Source organism: Danio rerio, chromosome 22, assembly GCF_049306965.1.
Source record: "Danio rerio strain Tuebingen ecotype United States chromosome 22, GRCz12tu, whole genome shotgun sequence".
Taxonomy (NCBI): Eukaryota; Metazoa; Chordata; class Actinopteri; order Cypriniformes; family Danionidae; genus Danio; species Danio rerio.
This window is the reverse complement of record NC_133197.1, coordinates 17290703-17312161: the sequence shown is the minus strand read 5'-3', so window position 1 is coordinate 17312161 and position 21459 is coordinate 17290703. Positions and strand designations below refer to the sequence as shown.

The window sequence follows — 21459 nt, the reverse complement described above, 5'->3', positions numbered from 1 at the left end:
AGTATTTTTCAGTCATTTTGATTTCCCCTATGTAGTGTTTCCTGGCTTGTCACAAACGCTGCTTGGAGACTATAGCCATTCAGTGCGGCCACAAGAAGCTCCAGGGCCGCCTTCAGCTGTTCGGGCAGGATTTCTTGCAGGTGTCCAGCAACAGTCCCGATGGGATCCCCTTCATAATCAAGAAGTGCATCGCTGAGATAGAGAGACGAGCTTTAAGGATGAAGGTATGCAAACTACCGGTCAGATCTTGCACGTCTTCACCGATTAAAAAGCGATAACGAATTCTCTCCTATTTCTGTCAGGGCATTTATCGAGTGAATGGAGTAAAGACGCGGGTGGAGAAACTCTGCCAGGCATTTGAGAACGGCAAAGAGCTGGTCGAACTATCACAGTCATCTCCACATGACATCAGTAATGTCCTGAAGCTTTACCTGCGACAGGTGAACAAAACATCCATGAAAAACATTGAAGACATCTAGCAAAAACATTCAAAGTCAAATCCACTTAACTCTGTTTGTGTGTGTGTGTTTTCTTCAGCTTCCGGAGCCCATCATGCCCTTCCGCCTCTACAACAGTCTCATGGGTCTGGCCAAGGAAAGTCTGGCTGTTGTGGGTCCAGAGGGAGCTGACAGTGGTAAAGGACCAGACCTGATGGACCTTGGACCTGAGACGGATCCTGAACTCTTGGTCCTCGTGGACAGACTTAAAAATCTCCTGAAAGAGCTGCCCAAACCAAACACCGCCACGCTCCGCTACCTAGCGCGTCATCTGAGGAGGTAAACTGGTCACACTTTACAATATGGTTTCATTAGTTTATGTTAATGCATCAATTAACATTAGTAAATGCATCAAACAACATTAACTAATACAAGATTTACTAATTTTCTCAATACAAACTTTTCTAAATGCTTTAAGCATATCATTTTTGCTAAATCTCTAATTGAGGTTTTGAATAATAATTTTAAAAATCTATAATAAAAGAAATGAATTAATAATAAATTGTTGAATAAAATAAACGCAAAGCAACTTAAGTGTTTGTCAAAGTATGTAAAAAATGTATCAAATTTTAATTAAAAATAATAAATTTGTCATAAATTCTTACTTTTAGGAAATGTACACTTTTAATACATTTTATATACACTCACTGGCCACTTTATTAGGTACACATTACTATTACCATGTTGGACGCTCTTTTGCCTTCAGAACTGCCTTAATCCTTCATGACATAGATTAAACAAGGTACTGCAAATATTGCTCAGAGATTTTGGTCCATATTGACATGATTTGATTGCTGCACATCCATGATGCAAATCTCCCGTTCCACCGCATCCCAAAGGTGCTCTATTTGATAGAGTTCTGGTGACTGTGGAGGCCATTTGAGTACAGTGAACTCAGTGTCATGTTTAAAAAACCAGTCTGAGATGGTTCACGCTTTATGATATGGCACGTTATCCTACTTGAAGTAGCCATCAGAAGATGGTTCCAATGTGGTCATAAAGGGATGGACATGGTTCGCAACAATACTCAGGTAGGCTGTGGCATTGACACAATGCTCAATTGGTACTAATGGGTGTAAAGTGTGCCAAGAAAATATCCCCCACACTATTACACTACCAGCCTGAACTGTTGATACAAGGCTGGATGGATCCATGGTTTCATGTTGTTGATGCCACATTCTAACCCAACCATACGAATGTTGCAGTAGAAATCGAGACTCATCAGACCTGGCAACGTTTTTCCAATCTTCTACTGTCCACTTTTGGTGAGCCTGTGTGAATTGTAGCCTCAGTTTCCTATTCTTAGCTGACAAGAGTGACACCCGGTGTGGTCTTCTGCTGCTTTAGCTCATCAGCCTCAAGGTTGGACGTGTTGTGTGTTAAGAGATGCATACCTCGAGCTACTATTGCCTTTCTATTGGCTTGAACCAGCCTGGCCATTCTCCTCTGACGTCTGGCATCAAAAAGGCTTTTGTGCCCACAGAACTGCCGCTCACTGGATATTTTCTCTTTTTCGGACCATTCTTTGTAAACCCTGGAGATGGTTGTTCATGAAACCCCCAGTTGATCAGCAGTTTCTGAAATACTGAGACCAGCCGGTCTGACACCAACATGAACATGTCATGTTCAAGGTCACTTAAATCACATTTCTTCCCCATTCTGATGCTCTGTTTGAACTGCCTAAATACATTAAGTTGGTGCCTTGTGATTGGCTCATTAGAAATTTGCACTAAGGAGCAGTTGGACAGGTGTAATTAATAAAGTGGCCAGTGAGTGTGTATTGAAGTAAATTTTTGGATGGTCACTAAAAAAATAAACAGAATAATTTTATAATGCAGAACAAATAGGCAAAATAATAGGAAATGTTTTTATTAATCAAAATAGTATATTTTTACATTTGCTAAATATATTTTTTATTCTGTGTATACATTTCATAATACATAAATGTATGAATTGACTGAATAAATAATTAGATTGAACAATTGACAAAATTTGTGTAAATTACATTATTTTAGATTGACTGTAATAAAATTAAAGATTTTTAAAAATATTTTTCTTTATTTGGTTCAGCTTAGGTCAGACATAAAATTATATCTCTGTAAAAACAAGACAAATAATATAGATTTATATACACATACACAATCATCAAAAAAACAAACACTAGTTCAATTCATCAAACAAGAAAGAATCAGAAAAAATATAATTATGCATTTAAAAATTTAGGTAAGCATCACAGGTAAAATGTCACATACATACACAACTGTATAATATACAGTGCTCAGCATATACAAGTACACCCCTAACAAATCTTTCTTTTAAATTTGTATTTTTAATAGGAAGCTGTACTGTATTATATTTGTGCATATACATTGGATTAGTCAGTACTGAAGCTAAATCTGGAGCTTGTCTAACAAAATAACTTACGATAACTGCCCAAAAACACACCCAAAATTACATCCAAATGTATATGTTATAAACTATTAACTAAAATATTAAATGCAATTTTTATAAAAAGGAGGAAAAATACAAGAGAAGAAAAAAAAGTTTAAAAATTAGTTGAAATTTTGTAGGTTGTAATTTATTTTTGCAATATTTTGCTTGAATTTAATTGTATTATCTTTCAATTTCTAAATATGTTTGGTGACCAAACTATTATTTTGATAAATATATCAGTTTTATAAATCTGTTTTGTCAAATGCATCAAAATACATTGACTATATCCACTGAGAAATGGAGAAATATATTCATTTTCAAAAGGAGGTGTACTCAATTATGCTGAGCACTCTATATAAACATTTTTAAAAAACTATAAACTGTACACAACCATAATAGATGTTAAAGAATGAATTGAGGAAATCCATTTTTAAACGTGATGATAAATAAATAATTATATATGAATAATTTATAGAAGAACAAATGCTCAGTTACTTGATTCAACTTTTAATGTCTATTTTCAGGATTGCAGAACTGGAAGACGACAATAAGATGAGTCCCAGTAATCTGGGGATCGTGTTTGGCCCGTCACTGATGCGGCCCCGGCCCTCGGGAGCCACAGTGTCTCTGTCCTCTCTGGTGGATTACCCATATCAGGCCCGCATAGTGGAGACCCTCATCGTGTTTTATCCCTCCATTTTTCAGTCAGAGTCCAGTCGGCCTGCAAGCAGCAGCACCCGCACACAGTCTCTACAGCAGGTGAGTGACTTAGAGAGATTATTCACCCAAAAAAATTGACAATTAATTCACTCACCCTCAGACCATCCAAGATGTTGGCTACTCATTCTTCTACAGTAGGACATAAAATACGATTTTTAGCGGAAACTGTTGTCCTGACACAAAATACAAGTTAATGACTACTGCTACTTTGAGTCTTACAGGCAACACAAAGTGAATACTTGTTAATAATTTTTTCTTACAAATCATATCTCATGAAGCGATTTAAAAGATCATCTGTACAAGAAACTGAGCATTGTTTACATTTTAACAATATCATCTTTGATCCAGTCCTTCTGCAAATGGTTTTGAGTGTGATTGCGTAACAGGAAGCTCAAGACTATTTGGAGAGGCAGAGGATTAAAGTCCCCTGAAATCAATTCAAGGTGTTTTTTGGGGTCTTTAAATCTACAGTATTGATGATTTTGAACTTCTGAGTTCTCACTTCTGCCAGTAGGAGTGAATGATTTATTTTTTTAATGACATCACTGTGCATTTAAACTTCAGCTCATGATCTTCTGGCCAATCAAATGCTCTCCAGAGACTCTGAAGTGTCCCTCGTCACTAAAGTAATAATTGAGCATTCATACTTCTTACAGCTTTGGGCTAAAATTTGCATGTATAAGCAAATATGGTTACACATTTTTTTTTAGGTAATGTATTTACAGTTTAACTGTTCATTTAACTACTGAGTTATATTATTGAATTACATGTACTAACTATATGGTTAGGGATAGAATGTGGTTTAGGGTTAGTTGCATGTAATTATACATAATTCGTAGTAATTACTGTGGTAAGTGGAAGGAATGTTTGTAACTACATTTCCTTTAAATAAAGCCTTACTGAAAATAATAGTAATTGTAGTCGACACTGTGTCCACTATGTTTTTTTTAGTAATGAAAATGTGGGAATTCCAAAAATGTGATGCTAAAATCCATTGTCTGTTACACATAATTATAAAATTCTATGTGCTGGATTCAGTCAGCTACTCTGACAGGCAGAGCTGTGAAATGCTATTAGCTATTTTGAAAGGGGGAGGGGCTACTGAATAAGCCCTGCCCTGTCTCGTGATTCAGATGAAATTTTGTCACATGTCAAACAAAGCTCGCCATATTAAGGCACTATAGAGGAACTTTACAGATAATAAACACAGTTCTGTGGCAACAGTGTATGAATATAACCAGTTACTAATGGTAAAAACGCGCCGCGTTAACCAATCAGGAGCTTTCTCTTATAGGGGCATGCTTATGACATAGCGCCTGTTGTTGGTGTCCCGGGGGGAAATCCTCCAGCCGACACTGGACAATAGTTAATCAAACTGGGCTCGGCTCAATCGGAAGCACCACTGAAAGCCTCCATCATCCAGGTTAAGTTTCTGAAGGAGTTGATGAACTCACAGAGCTGGGAGCACCTCTGAAAGGATCTAGTGAACTCAGACACGGCTCCAAACGAATCGACACTGTTTTTCAGCTTTCATGAAGCACATAAACACAGCTATTGTCTCAATAAAATCCATGTTAGCGATTTGGCAACAAAGCTACAGTCACCGGGCAGATAGAAGCCCTGCCCATCAGGCGAATCGGCATCTGTTATGAAGTGAATGTGACGCATGAATGAAATGAGTAAACTCAAAATGTTCATGCGAATAGTGTGATTTATCCACGCGTTCCACGTCTGATGTGAACACAGCATTAGAGTGTTGAATCTGCGGCTATGCAGTCACACGTATATAACTCCACCTCCTTTTAAAGACCACAATCTCATTTCCATTTAACGTGACAGTAAACAAAACAGCACAATTTGGATAAAAGTTTCAAAGAGTATTTGTGTGGTATTTAGAGCTGAAACTTCACATACATACTCTAGGGAAATCAGAGCCTTATTTTACATCTTAAAAAATGGGGTATATAAGGTCGCCTTACAAATTGGTTTTATAAATACTGATGATGTTTGTCTGTGTGCAGCAGAGCAGCATTGATGAAGAACGCTGCTCTAATGATGAACAAGGCCTCCCAGATGAACCTGCAGCTGTTGAATTAGACAAGCTGGAGGACCACGGTACTACATTTCACTCATTTTAAATTTATTTATTTATTTAATTTTTAGCTGATTTTTTTGTATTTACTATTCTTAATATTTTAGTATTTGACTTTGTTTCATTTTATTTATATTATTTCTCATCTATAAATCTATTTTAGTGATATATTTATGAGAATATATATATATATATACATTTTATTTTAAATGTATTTATTTTTTTATATTGTTTTAATAATTTTGTTTATCACTATTGTTTCAATCATAAGCACGTAATCCTCTCGAAATTAGTTTAACCACACCTAAATTATTTATCTATTTACATTTTTTTTTTGTACCATCAATTTGTGTTGATTTATTATTAGTAGTTTTTTTCCTCTTGCATTTAATTTTACAAATAGTTATGTTCGTGTAATGCTCTGTCGTGTGTCAGCAGAGAGTTGTACAGGAACCCCAGACTCTCTGGAGCACAGTCTGGACTTGGATTCAGACCCAGAGGCAGAGCAGCCTGTTGATGAAACGTCTATCCAAAGCAGGCCAGCGGTACTCCTGGTGACCCTGCAGAGCTCCAGCGCTGACCCTCCTGCCCTCCCTGAGAGCGAACCACCAGAGCTGGAGGACCAGAGCCACTCACTAGCGGCCCTCAACATCAACCAGAGTAACAACACCACCAAAACACTCACCTCTTGAGCCCATCCGTCAAACCTTTGTGTTTTTATAGACCACTTTTAATATTTAACAGCCTTATAATCTTGGTTCATTTTAAATCTCTTCAGCTTTTATTTTTTTGCCAAACAGTGATCCGGGCATCATCATCCCATCATGCATTGTATGTTTTGAGGTTTTATGCTTGTCTTTTAATATTAATAATAATAAAAAACAAATGATTTACAAACCATCAGTAACTGTCAATGCAAAACGACTGGAGGTCATGGTCATATGCAAATGACACTACACCAGAACCAATGAGGAAGTGATTGTTCATTTAAGTAAGCACTGCTTGTAAACATTTGACTTCTCTTTACGCATTATCAACAACGATGGCTTTCGGAAAGAAAAAGGTAAGTGTTTGACATTTTTCTTCTTTATATTATGATTAATAATGTTTACGACTCAATTAGGACTGAACAAATGGACGGAGACGATGTAACAGAAACATATTTTATTAGTTAAAAATTGTAAAAAGACAAACTGAAGGTGTTCAATTTCAGCAGCTGGGAAAAGAAACCTGTCAAACAAAAGATAAAACCTATTACACGAAGACTTTAAAAAGTAACAGTACTAAAGATGCTTTAGTTTCTAGAACTGAAATGTGTAGCTAAACAGACTGCAGGCATCTGCAATATTTGTTTTATCTTAACACTTTATAGAATGTTTTATTATATTAACAATAATTGGCTAACTGAGTTTTATGCAGTTCCTTGAAAACAGACGATTTATGAATCAATGAATCTTTTTAACTATTCTAACCAGCCAATTTAGAAAAGGATCATGTGATGTATTATTAAATCAAACTTACATTTAAGCAAAAGATACATACAATGCATCTGGAAAGATTCATAGCGCTACGCTTTTTGCACATTTGTTTGTTACAGCCTTATTCCAAAATGGATTAAATTAATTTATTTCATCAATTCTTCACACAATCCCCCATAATGACAAAGTGAAAAAAGATTTTTTTTTAATTGTTGCAAATTTAATAAACATAAAAAACCTAAAAAACCACATGTACACAAGTATTCCTCAATACTTTGATAAATCTTTGGCAGAAATTACAGCTTCAAATCTTTTTATGATGCCACAAGCTTGGCACACCTGTCTTTTTTGACACACCTGGAATTTTTGCACATTCCTCTTTGCAGTACCTCTCAAGCTCTATCAGGTTGGATGGGAAGCGACGGTGTACAGCCGTTTTCAGATCTCTCCAGAGATGTTTAATAGGATTTAGGTCTTGGCTTTGGCTGGGCCACTCAAGGACATTCACTAAGTTGTAGTAAAGCCACCCCATTAATATTTTTGCGGTGTGCTTTGGGTCCTTGTCCTGCTGGAAGATGAACCGTCACCCCAGTCTAGGGTCAAGAGCACTCTGAAGCAGGTTTTCATTCAGGATGTCCCTGTACATTGCTGCATTCATCTTTCCCTCTATCCTGACTAGTCTTGCAGTTCCTGCTGCAGAAAAAACATCCCCACAGCATGATGCTGCCACCACCATGCTGCACTATAGGGATGGTATTAGTCTGGTGATGAGCAGTGCCTGGTTCTCTCCAAACACAACATCTGGCATTCACTCCAAAGAGTTACATTTTAGTCTCATCAGACCAGAGAATTTAGTTTCTTATGGTCTGAGAGTCCTTCAGATGCCTTTTGGCAAATTCTAGTCGGGGAGTGGCTTCCCTCTGGCCACTCTACCATACAGGCCTGATTGGTGGATTACTGCACAGATGGTTGCCCTTTTACAAGGTTCTCCCCTCTCCACAGAAGGCTGGAGCTCAGACAGAGTGAATATCGGGTTATTGATCACCTCTCTGACTAAGGCCCTTCTCCCCCGATCACTCCGCTTAGATGGCCGGCCAGCTCTAGAAAGAGTCCTGGTGGTTCCAAAAATCTTTCACTTATGGATGGAGGCTACTGTGCTCATCTTAACTTTTAGAGCAACAGAAATTCTGTAACCCTCCCCAGCCTTGTGCCCCAAGACAATTCCGTCTCAGAGATCTACAGACAAGTCCTTTGTTTTCATGCTTGGTTTCTGCTTTGACATGCATTGTCAATGCTGGGACCTTATATAGACAGGTGTGTGCCTTTTCAAATCATGTCCAATCAACTGCATTTACAACAGGTGAACTCCAATTAAGCTGCTGAAACATCTTAAGAATGATCAGTGGAAACAATGTACCAGAGCTCAATTTAGAGCTTTACAGCAAAGGCTGTGAATACTTGTGTACTTTTTATTTTCAATAAAATCTTTTTTCACACTGTCATTGTGGGGTGCTGTGTGTAGAGGATGGAAAAAATGAATTTAACCCATTTTGGAATAAGGCTGTAACATAGAAAGATGTGGAAAAAGTGAAGCGCTTTATTTAAAGGTTAATAAAAGACAAGAGCTCACCAACATTACTGGACCAATCTGTATGTGATGTATCGGCCAGCCGTTTCACTCGGTCTGATGATCTTAACAACCTGAAAAACACACACAAATTCACAAACTATCAGCTGATTGCGGTCAATCAAAATGAGCTAAAAATTGGGCTGATTTCCTACCTGGCCTCTTTTTAAGCCAAAGTAACGTGCAACGGGATCCCCAGCTTGAATTCTGGGAAGTTGGCTTTCCTTTAGCTTACTGGAGAAGCGCTGGTTAAGGTGACCTACATGTACTGTGAACTATCCAACTGGAGTTAAACATATATAATACACAAAGTTGAGCTAAACCATAGAAATATGAAAATAACACTGCTGTAAACTTAAGCATCTTTCATGAAAGGATACTACCGCGCCAGCAACTCAGTCACTTCTTCTTTTGTCATAACTATGTGCTCTGGAACAAGCTGAAATACATGAAACCATAGTTATTGCAAAGGATAATTAGATAAAAGTGTTAAGCATCTTAAAAAAGTGCTCAAAACAAAAATGATGAATATATTAATTATCAAGAAAAAAAAAGGTGCCCAAACTCGGCACTGCAGAGTTTGGCTCCAACCCCTGAACCAGCTAATCGAGCTCTTACTAGCTCTACTAGAAACTTCCAGGCATGAGTGCAGAAGCAAGTTGGATCTAAACCATCTAAGACTGAGTTTGGGCATCTCTGATCAAGAGAAACAAGATTTTCTTCACAAAGAACCAAATTATACAGTGGAATTCAATGGATCATTCTTCAATGGGCAATATGAACAGCTAGTGTTTTTAAACCAACAGTAAAAGGTTTTTGTGACTATTTATAAGGTTGCTTTTACAACATCGTAATGTAATTGAAATACAATCCCTTAAATAAACTTAAGCATTCATTTAGTAGTTCAAGCATAAAATGAGATAATAGACTGTGTAACTGCTAGCGCTGTCAATGGCAGCAGGCTAGCGCAGAAACTCCATTCAAAATACTGAGGTAAAATAATTTAACACACCGCTTTATAGCACTTTATATCATGTATGTGTGTGTGTGTGTATATATATATATATATATATATATATATATATATATATATATATATATATATATATATATATATATATATATATATATATATATATATAAGGCACCGGAAACCATATTAAAAGTCTGTGTGCATATAGCCCATTGTGTTCAAAAGAAGAAAGAAACTTCAACGCTAGAAACTAGTGGACGGAGATTAAATGATGTCAGAAGAGTTATTTCTGTGTAAACTGGCTTTTTAAGTTAGGAGATTCTGATTGGCTGTGGATTTTTTTATTGTTCATCAGCTAAAAATATAATAGTTCTCCGAATGTGATTTTGGACTAACAGTAAGTGATACAACATTAAGGTGCTTTTTTCCACCAGTGAATTAAAAACCGTGCAGCCATTGACTTCCTTAACGGGAACAAAAATACTACAGCAGGTCAATGGCTGCTGCTTTCCAACATTGTTGTCAACAGAAGAAATAAACTCAAACAGTTTTGGAACAAGGGTGAGTACATGATGACAGAATTTTCACTTTTTGGGTGAGCTATAACTTTAAGTCTCCTCACCTCGTGTTCTGTAATGTTGATTAGAAGCTCCTGCTGAAGAAACTGCTCCAGTATGTACTTTGGTGCCATGTCGACCAGAGACTGAAATGTGACAGAGAGAGATAAAAAAACGTATTTATCTTGTAAAGTGCTCGACATTAGAACTGTAAACATTAGTAAATGTGCGAGTTGCACCTGTTTGGCGGAGGGTGTCATGCCCATCTGTACTACAATGATGGCGCGGGTGATGTTTTCCTCCTGCATGCGCTGGCAATACATCTTTATGGTTTTGATGCCAACCTTTGGTTCCTCTGAAAGCAAAATTGAAGTTTCAATATATTTAAACTCTTTAACGTAAATACAAAATTGATCAACCACTCCACTGAGGTAAAGCTGGTTTCACGTTTGTCCATTTTTACCATGATGCTTTGAATATTCAGTCTGCAATCGCATGGAAGTATGACTTTAAAACAACATTAGCCCTATTTGACTATTTAATTAACAGTGATGTATTTGATAGTAGCTGGCTGCTAATATGATTTCCCTGTTTAGAATTAGCATAGAATACTTTTCTGAAATTATATTATTAAGGAGATTGTCCGAATATAAAACCAACTTCACCTAATAACCACTCCTTGTTATCTCGGACTAGTTAAATAAATAGGGCTGCTGCGGAATAAAACATACCCGGGAAGAACACAAACATCTGGTCGGTCGGGTCGTCATTGTGGGCCACCAGGACTGTCAGGTCATTTCGTCGTGGTCGACCCTCGCTCGGTTTATCTCCAAACTGACTCCTGAATTCATCAAGAGTCTGGTCCAATTCATCCTGCGTCACCAAATATCCGCGATCGTGACAAAGCTGTTGGTTAAATATCAACATTGTTATTACATCATGTTATTTCTGTTATTTAAATGTGTATGGTTTTATAAAAGACATGAAATCCATTCAATAGTAAACCGGAACAAGCATCACTAAACTGTGCGAAACGTTATAAATAAAGCATATATGTCTTTCTTTACCTGCATTATAGTTTTTCTAATTTTCCATAGTCTGTATGTCTCTTCCTCGTCATCCATACTGCGCTATAAATATGATTAATACCAAATTTTGACGATCAAAACAATCCGCTAATGTGATGCTTCTTCTCCACGTTTGTTTCCCGTTGCTGGCGCGAGTAAATGACGTCAGACGTTACGCCACAGCGTAGATACAATGCGCAGCTTTAAAAAAAAAAAAAAAAAAAAAAACAATGCGCAGCTTTATTTCGTACAAAAAACAGTGCGCGTTGCTTAGAAGTATCACAACTTCTAAGCAATATCACAGCTATTGCTTTCTTTAAATACTGATTTTGTTTTATGTAAACGAACAAGGAAGGAAAGAGAGTTGTATAGCATTTGAGAAGTGCGTAGGGTTTGAATCGTTTGAATATAGATTCAATCGAACAGTTCAAATATCCGGTGTCAAGGCGATTCAGTGATTCATTTTGACCATAGAGCGTCGTCCCCAGCGTTTTAGGAAATGTTACAGGGTTAAAAAAATACATTAGCAATTATTCCAGAGGATTTTGATTGAGTAGATTTACGTCAATTACATTTATTGTAACGTTATGTCTGCTTGTGTTCAAAAGTTAACAAAATCGATTAGAACAATTAATAAATTGTTTTGAAAAAGGGTTTACAAAAGGATAACGATCATTAATTTTGTCTTATTGTAACCCACCTATGAAATTGATTTACTGAAAAGGGGAAAATTATCTACTGGGTCTGAGCTTTCTAAAGTATATATGAAATTTCAACACAATTTACTTGAAATCTCGGGTTCGGGATATCTCAACTTAACGACACAATATATTATTGAATGGTGTGGTCAAATTTTACATATTATTAATACTATAATCTCCAACTGCTCAAATAAAAAAAAATAAAAAAACCCAAACACAAGAAAATACTTTTGAGTTTGCTGTATTGCAAATTTTCTGGTCTGTATCTGAACTGCTTTTCAGCCCTTATAAAAACATACTCATGTATTCAAAACAAACAAAATTAAATAAATAAAATACAATATGTTGACAGCAATTCAGCCCTTTTTGAAAAAAAAATAAAACTATACAGAAGTAGGAAAATACAGTTTCAGTTGTCTAAACGTCCCAATTTCAACATATATTTATATATATGAAACTTCAAAGTCCTGAATGTAATGTAAAACGTAGTTCAATGACTGTGAATCAGTGTATGTGTTTCCTACGAAAATCCTTGACGATTGAGTGATGACATGCGTCCATCCAAATTGGGAGAAATCCTCACGGAGTGAATGTAACGAGCCACTCCCCTTGCCTGCACGAGTCCAATGCGGCCGCGGCGCGATGGAACAGTCCAGTGTCAGTTAGCTAATGCAGCAAAACAATTTGGGACATTAATTTTATGCAGAATTGGCAGGATGGATTAAATTAGAAGACAGCCAAAACGTGTCTCTCCTGTCTTCACCACAAGCTGGCGTACAAGTGACGTCAGTCACCCTCTTCATATAACTTCACAACTTCACATAACATTGCTAACTTCAACTAAGAGCATTTTCACAAAATAGTTCACAATATGTTCAAAATATATACATATAAAACAGAGTAAAACACATTGAACACGGTAAACTTGTACATTTACAGCGATCCATGAACAGTATGCATCATCTATACAATATAGCTAAACAAATCGAAAAGTAAAATAAATATGCAGGAAATCCGAATGTATATAACTTACCTAATGCAGCAAAACAATTTGGGACATTAATTTTATGCAGAATTGGCAGGATGGATTAAATTAGAAGACAGCCAAAACGTGTCTCTCCTGTCTTCACCACAAGCTGGCGTACAAGTGACGTCAGTCACCCTTGACCTCAATTCCGGTTTTTAGAAATTAACTTCTGAATGTAAATTTATACATCTATAAATTTTTTTTAAATGCCCAATTGTTGTGCATTAGGTAAGGTAAGAAAATAAAACATAAATACATATATTCTGACAAATAAAAAAAATTAATTAAGAAACTCTTAATTACATGTCAAAATAAAACAATATTTAACACTCAAAAATTTGAGTGGGTTACATCCTCCCCTGCTCAAAACTCTGATGTCCTCATCAGGCACTTAATAAGCTAACCTATAAGGCTAAACAACAATTCGCTTTGTGTTAGCTGCACTCGCATCTGTTGTTGCATCATCTCAAGTACTTGACTTAATTGACTGGATTGATTTTCCAGAGTAACACCCTGCCTCTTGCATTGTGCTTTCCACCCAACGTAATCATTTAATTTATTTGGGGGTTTCTTTTCCCTCTTAGACCTTCTTAAGCCAACAACACAATCACGCTCTTCAACACTCAACTCATCAGGCTGTACTGCCACATCATCATCTTCCTCCAAGGAGGAAACATCTTGCTGAATTTCAGTCTCGCAACTATTCTCAATGTCGTTCTCAACAGATGTAACACTCAATGTGTTCATTTCATCATCTTGCCTGTTTGAAACACTAAGAGTCCTAGAAAGCTCAGGAACGTTTTGCAAGACTGAATTGAATTCTGGAGCATGAGGATTCAAAGACTTTGAACTTTCAGCCTCCAAAATTTCACCAAAATTATCGACCCCTGCATCCCCTCTCAAATCATCCGTATTCACTCTAGAAGAGCAATTTTCTGGCACAGTGAGTATTTCATCAGCTACAGTAGGACTGACGGGAAGAAACCCACAAGGGAGCAAAAGATCTCTGTGGAGGATACGCTCAGAGCCATCACCATTCTCGGGCCGAACCACATACACCGGAATGTCTGCATTTGGCTGCTTGACAACCACATATACAGTGGACTCCCAGCGATCTGCTATTTTATGCTTTCTTCGAATGTTGACGTTCTTAATGAGAACACGATCGCCCACTTCAACTGAAGCGGCTGTGACTTTCTTATCCCATCGAGCTTTATTCATCAATTGCCTTTTCTCTGCATTTTGGACCGCTAATTTATAAGCATACCGTAGTCTTTGCTTAAGTTCAGTGACATAATGAGTGTGAGTTTTGGAATTATACCCCTTGGGGTTAATCCCAAAACAGAGGTCTATTGGAAGACGAGGTTGACGTCCAAACATTAAAAGAAAAGGACTCTCACCAGTCGCGTCATTTCTCGTACAGTTGTACGCATGCACCAGTGGACGTACATATTTTCTCCAATGTTCTTTCTTCTTATCACTCAAGGTTCCCAATAAATCCAGAAGGGTTCGGTTAAACCTTTCTACTGGGTTTCCCCTAGGGTGATAAGGTGTTGTGCGGGATTTGACACCAGCTAGAGTACACAATTCTTTTACCAGTTCAGACTCAAAATTGGCACCCTGATCACTGTGTATTCTTTTAGGGAAACCAAAATGACAAATTAAATTTTCCCACAACACAGAAGCCACAGTCTTGGCAGTTTGATCTTTAGTGGGAAATGCCCACGAAAACTTAGTAAAATAATCTGTGATCACCAAGATGTTACGGGTGTCACTGGAGTCTGGCTCTAGTGAAAGGTAATCAATACAGACTAACTCTAAAGGAGCATAAACCTTGATGTTTACTAGCTCAGCACCCCTTTGGGCACGGGCCTTTCGCCTGATACAACGCTCGCAAGTTCTGCACTTTCTTTCCACATACTCTGCCATCTTAGGCCAATAAAATCTGGCTCGGGCAAGCTCCAAAGTTCTTTCATACCCCATATGCCCAGTTTCATCATGAATGCCTTCAAGAGCTCTGTCTCTGAAACTAGAGGGGACTACCAGCTGCCCATACTTTTGCCCATACTGATCACATACCATACGGTGCAAGACCCCATCTACTAACCTCAGTTTGTGCCTTTCCCTTAACATTAAATTAACTTCCCTAGACTCATTGAGTCTTTCCACATGAGACAGATTGTTCCCAGACTCCAAAAGACCAATCACCTTTCTGAGGGCAACATCCTCTCGTTGTAACTGATACCAATCTGTCCGAGTCATACTCGGTAGAGCAGTCTGTCCAGGCAAGCATTCTGGATCTATCAGGTCATCTGGCACTACATCCTCGTCACACAGTAGCATCTCCACAGCAGGGGTTGAGGTAGCCCTGGCTTCCACCAGGTCCCCTTCGCCTGGCTGTGAAGAAAACATTCCACAAAATACAGATTGTCTCATACACACAGCCTTAATCTCCTCCTGTCCAAACTTCTCAAACTCAACAGCGGCACATTCTGCTTTGCTCAGCAAGCTTTCAATTCGTTCATCTATCATGATGGTTTCGGCATCATCACCGAGTGGCTCTTGTGGACGCCGTGAAAGTCCGTCTGCGTCAACATTAGTTTTGCCTGCTCGATACTTGATTTCGAAATCATACATTGACAGAGCTGCGAGCCACCTATGACCAGCTGCGTCCAATTTAGCTGTAGTAAGCACATACACTAGCGGGTTGTTGTCAGTTAATACAGTAAACTTTGCACCGTACAAAAAGTCATGAAATTTTTCGCACACAGCCCATTTAAGAGCTAAATACTCTAGTTTGTGTACAGGGTAGTTTTTCTCACTCCTCGATAAACCCCGACTGGCATAGGCGATCACTTTGGTCTTACCATCTTGTACTTGATATAAGGCAGCACCCAGACCATTTACGCTGGCATCTGTGTGAACGATATAGGGTAACTTCCAATCTGCAAAGCCCAGAGTCGGTGCAGTTGTAAGCTTCTGAATAACAGTGTCAAATGCAATTTGACACTCATCATCCCATCTTCCAGCTAAAGATTGCAACTTACTCCTAACACGGTAAGATGTGGATGATGACCTCCTGGTGGAGAATTCACCTTGCAATAACACATTCAGAGGCTTAACTATCTTGGAATAACCCTCGACAAAGCGTCTGTAATATCCAGCAAAACCAAGGAATGACCTCAAATCCCTGACTGTTTTCGGAATGGGCCATTCCTTCACGGCAGAGATCTTGTCTGGATCTGGGTGTATACCTTGAGCAGAAATAACATGCCCTAAGTACTTGACGGAGGTTTGAAAAATTTTACACTTGGAAGGTGCCAACTTTAATCCAAAAGTTGCAATCCGCTGAAGGACTTTCATGAGCCGTTCTTCATGCTGTTCCAGTGTATCTGAAAAAATTATTAAGTCATCGAGAAAAGCAATAACTTCCTGCAAATTTAAACCTGCCATGACTTTCTCCATAGTCCTTTGAAACATTGCAGGAGAATTTGTCAGCCCTTGTGGTAATCGCCTGAACTGCCAGTTACCAAATGGCGTAGTGAATGCTGTTTTGGGACGGTCACTTTCCTCTACCTCCAACTGGTAGTATCCACTCTTTAAATCTAAAACCGAGAACCACTTTGAGCCTGACAACAAAGTAAACGTCTCCTCGATCCTTGGGAGAGGATACGCATCTCTTTTTGTCAGTTTATTTAGCTTGCGATAGTCAACCACCATTCTTAAATCTCCATTTTTCTTTCTCACCAGTACAACTGGGGAAGCATAAGGACTGTTTGATTCCTCTATAATCTCACTAGCTAGCAAATCTAGCAAATGCTTCTTCAAATCATCAAAGTCAGCAGGTGAGACTCGACGAGTACGCTCTTTGAAAGGAACATGTTCCATCAACTCTATTCGGTGGGTTGCACCCGAAACATGCCCTACATCAAGATCATGTTTCGCAAATGCACTTGACACTTCTCTGTTTATTCTCCCCATGATGTGAGCTTTTAACTCCTCAGATATAGGAGAATCCCCAAAATCCACAGTAACAGGATCTTCTGTCTTCACTAAGATATTTGCCATCAGGGGTGTCTTGGCTTGTGAATTGCCTGTACCATCAAAAAGGGGCACAGATTTAATCCAGTCTACCACTGAACACTCAGCTAGCACTCCCTTTGGCTGTAAAGTCACACTGTGATCTGAAACATTACGAATGACTACTTTAACTTTATTCCGAGCACTGAGCTTTGCTTGTATCAATTTGCACTCAACCACCAAACCACCAGGAATTTGATGCGTCAAAGGCTCGTCAATAATCATTGTCTTGTTCAAACCAAATTCCTTCAATCTATATACTCCTGTTACTTCACACTTTTCCTCTTTACTGATTGTTACAGACTTTCTACCAGACAGTCTAACTGGAGTAGAATATTGTGGCTGTTTGCCGGGTGTCAATACTTTGTCACACTGGTGATAAGCAGTCATCCAATTGACACTGGCAGACATGTTCTGTAGGTACTCCTTTCCCTGTGACATCCTAAAATCTCGAACAAGATAGCGGAGTACATTTGTCCCCACTAGCAAGGGCATTCGTGCATTATAAACCTGATCAGGGCAAACCAATGCTAATGCTGTAACAACGGCATCTGTTCCACAAGCAGATTCTGGAAACTGTATGTCTATTTCAATGTACCCAATGTACGGAACTATTTGTCCAGCAGCTCCCTCAACTCTAAGTAGATTCCCTATGGGAGAAAGGTTTCGATGCCGCAAGTACTGCTTGTAGAATGATTCAGCTACACAGGTCACCTGGGATCCTGTATCTACTAAACAAAGACACTGAACTCCATCCAACCATGCTTCACTTTCCCATGGTTCACCAATTAGACCCTCTGGAACGTGGTTACTTATTTCTGTGGAACTTTTCTCCAACTCAGCTTCTGTCCGTTCCACAACAGAAGCTATGCCAAGTTTAAATGTGTTGTGGGCATCATCATTTTGTTGGGAGAACCCCTCTGTTCATGCCTCTGCACTAATTTTTGCTGTACCAAAGCAGCATTCACAGGATTGGTGCAGTGTTGTAAATAATGAGAGTCCTCACCACAGCAGTAACAAAATCCACTGATAGGCAATTGCTTAGGTTGTGTTTGTGCTACAGGACGTGAGAGCTTCACTTCTTTACCTCTTTTCTTAGTTGCACTAGCCTGAAGTTGATCAAACCCCTGTTGGTTCACAGTAGCAGACGTCTGGTTTTTAGCTTTAACTACCTCAGCTTCAAGCTCTTTTATGCGTCTCATCAACACCTCATTATTTTGTACCCCCTCCGAACTAGCTATACTTCCTTGGTTTACGGCAACATGCACGTGACTCTGAGCTCTTTTTGGAGGCGCATTCAAATGCAGATTCATACGGTTCTCCTTGAGCTGCTTTTCATGTTCGTATGACCTTAGTTTGAAGAGTATGCTCGAATAACTCAATTCAGATGGTGATTGTTCTGTTAACAACTCCTTAAGACGCAACTGGGTTATAAGGGCTTCATCCCAGCACCCTCTAATGAACTGTTTGAGAAGTAAAGTGTCAGATTGTTTGCCAATCACTCCCTTCTTTTCAATCACCTCAAGCAGCAATGCATGAAGTCGTCTCAAATAATCAGATGGCTTTTCACCCCTGTTCTGGTGTGTCTCTATGAACTGAATATACAACTCATCACCACCAGTGACACTTCCATAAGCTTTCTCAAGCTCTAGCACATACACTTCTGGTGGTGCATTTGTACCAGCCCCAAGAGCAACAGTAAGAGCAGGAGGGAGGAGACTATCCAGAATGTGTCGTCGCTTATGCCTTTCTGTCAGAGAAGTGTCTGGGAGTAATTGTTTAACATACAATTGCCATGTGGTGAAATCAACTTCCCCATTAGGCTTGGGGCAATGTCCAGAAAACACTCGTAATTTGGGGGGCGAGAGGTGATGTCCCTGATATTCTGGATCATGTTTCACCACATGTTCCACTACCACACGCTGTACGTCTTGTGGTATAGTAAAAGTTACTGGAGTTTCGTTACCAATGTTCTTTTTTATAGGCGGTGAATCGTCTTGGTTTGCAAATGACACTTTTGAAACCGGCATTGAAGCTTCAGCGGACATTACACGTGGCCTAGCATCAACAAACAGTTTTGCTGCAGGCGTCGAAGTGATAGGGCCTTGATCAACATTATCAGTCTTATGCGCAAGCTTATTCACCACCTGTTGGCTCAAATCACTTAAATTTACGCAATGCATTTGGGCCAAATTCTCTATTTGCACCAACAACTGGTCAGCCATATCATCTAAAGTCTGCACTGAACCACTCTGGATTGGTGTTGAAATACTAGGTGGATGTTGCACATCTTTAAACTGTCTGCTATCCAGTGGAACAACACCCCATACATACTGCTCACTACCATTCAATTGTTCCTCTTCAACAACAAATGGAGTAGCGACCTCCTGAAATTCACAAAGCAACTCCCCTGGGAATTTGTCACCTATCCACTTGATTTTCTTCACATCATCAATGTGGCCAAAGGCTTTTCTGACGTCATTTAAAGTTGTGCCTGGATCTACTCGTGTAAGCAGTACAGACTTTTCAGGATCAAAATCATGTTCCCTGCATAGATCCATTTTAAATGTGGAGAAAAAAAATCACTCAATATGAAAAAAAATAATAATCCAGAGCAGTTAGGATTAAGATTAATAGAAAATCAATGCCATCCACGTTGGGCGCCAAATTTTTCTCTCTCTTTTCTGTAACCCACCTATGAAATTGATTTACTGAAAAGGGGAAAATTATCTACTGGGTCTGAGCTTTCTAAAGTATATATGAAATTTCAACACAATTTACTTGAAATCTCGGGTTCGGGATATCTCAACTTAACGACACAATATATTATTGAATGGTGTGGTCAAATTTTACATATTATTAATACTATAATCTCCAACTGCTCAAATAAAAAAAAATAAAAAAACCCAAACACAAGAAAATACTTTTGAGTTTGCTGTATTGCAAATTTTCTGGTCTGTATCTGAACTGCTTTTCAGCCCTTATAAAAACATACTCATGTATTCAAAACAAACAAAATTAAATAAATAAAATACAATATGTTGACAGCAATTCAGCCCTTTTTGAAAAAAAAATAAAACTATACAGAAGTAGGAAAATACAGTTTCAGTTGTCTAAACGTCCCAATTTCAACATATATTTATATATATGAAACTTCAAAGTCCTGAATGTAATGTAAAACGTAGTTCAATGACTGTGAATCAGTGTATGTGTTTCCTACGAAAATCCTTGACGATTGAGTGATGACATGCGTCCATCCAAATTGGGAGAAATCCTCACGGAGTGAATGTAACGAGCCACTCCCCTTGCCTGCACGAGTCCAATGCGGCCGCGGCGCGATGGAACAGTCCAGTGTCAGTTAGCTAATGCAGCAAAACAATTTGGGACATTAATTTTATGCAGAATTGGCAGGATGGATTAAATTAGAAGACAGCCAAAACGTGTCTCTCCTGTCTTCACCACAAGCTGGCGTACAAGTGACGTCAGTCACCCTCTTCATATAACTTCACAACTTCACATAACATTGCTAACTTCAACTAAGAGCATTTTCACAAAATAGTTCACAATATGTTCAAAATATATACATATAAAACAGAGTAAAACACATTGAACACGGTAAACTTGTACATTTACAGCGATCCATGAACAGTATGCATCATCTATACAATATAGCTAAACAAATCGAAAAGTAAAATAAATATGCAGGAAATCCGAATGTATATAACTTACCTAATGCAGCAAAACAATTTGGGACATTAATTTTATGCAGAATTGGCAGGATGGATTAAATTAGAAGACAGCCAAAACGTGTCTCTCCTGTCTTCACCACAAGCTGGCGTACAAGTGACGTCAGTCACCCTTGACCTCAATTCCGGTTTTTAGAAATTAACTTCTGAATGTAAATTTATACATCTATAAATTTTTTTTAAATGCCCAATTGTTGTGCATTAGGTAAGGTAAGAAAATAAAACATAAATACATATATTCTGACAAATAAAAAAAATTAATTAAGAAACTCTTAATTACATGTCAAAATAAAACAATATTTAACACTCAAAAATTTGAGTGGGTTACATTATCATATTAGTATGCCTTAGCTAAAAACAATAAAAAAAACAGGCAGCTATTTCTATCTGAAGTCGAGTTAAAGTTTACTCTAGAATCACTTTAAAATGAATTGTTTGGCGAAGCGGTTCATCTGATTTAT

At 38.3% G+C, this 21459-nt stretch overlaps 3 protein-coding genes across 10 annotated transcripts in view; 1 reads left to right on the top strand and 2 right to left on the bottom strand.

The window, feature by feature from the left end:
- arhgap45b (Rho GTPase activating protein 45b) overlaps positions 1 to 6639 on the top strand; it is a 41098-nt gene extending 34459 nt beyond the window's left edge. For 2 of the 8 annotated variants that reach the window (XM_068216452.1, XM_005170516.5), the window contains exons 18-23: positions 36 to 224; positions 303 to 440; positions 538 to 776; positions 3455 to 3689; positions 5675 to 5765; positions 6181 to 6639. In XM_068216452.1, coding sequence (XP_068072553.1) covers positions 36 to 224; positions 303 to 440; positions 538 to 776; positions 3455 to 3689; positions 5675 to 5765; positions 6181 to 6434 — 1146 coding nt within the window. In that variant the 3' untranslated portion in view covers positions 6435 to 6639. Of the gene's footprint in view, positions 1 to 35; positions 225 to 302; positions 441 to 537; positions 777 to 3454; positions 3690 to 5671; positions 5766 to 6177 lie in introns of all 8 variants that reach the window. The other 6 variants (XM_073936814.1, XM_005170515.5, XM_068216451.1 and 3 more) reach the window with 3 other exon arrangements.
- Positions 6640 to 6896: 257 nt separating this feature from the next.
- polr2eb (RNA polymerase II, I and III subunit E, b) lies at positions 6897 to 11592 on the bottom strand. The gene is made up of 8 exons (NM_001003564.2): positions 11445 to 11592; positions 11109 to 11283; positions 10617 to 10732; positions 10443 to 10523; positions 9228 to 9286; positions 9003 to 9081; positions 8851 to 8921; positions 6897 to 6972 (listed from the first exon to the last, which is right to left on the bottom strand). The coding sequence occupies exons 1-7, from the start codon at positions 11499 to 11501 to the stop codon at positions 8856 to 8858; spliced, it is 633 nt and encodes a 210-aa protein (NP_001003564.1). The 5' UTR covers positions 11502 to 11592; the 3' UTR covers positions 6897 to 6972; positions 8851 to 8855.
- A 778-nt stretch (positions 11593 to 12370) lies between these two features.
- On the bottom strand, positions 12371 to 20726 carry im:7147916. Its single transcript, XM_073936813.1, has one exon. It carries the CDS (start codon positions 17745 to 17747, stop codon positions 13572 to 13574), a length of 4176 nt encoding a protein of 1391 aa, XP_073792914.1. The 5' UTR covers positions 17748 to 20726; the 3' UTR covers positions 12371 to 13571.
- Between the last annotated feature and the right edge of the window lie 733 nt (positions 20727 to 21459).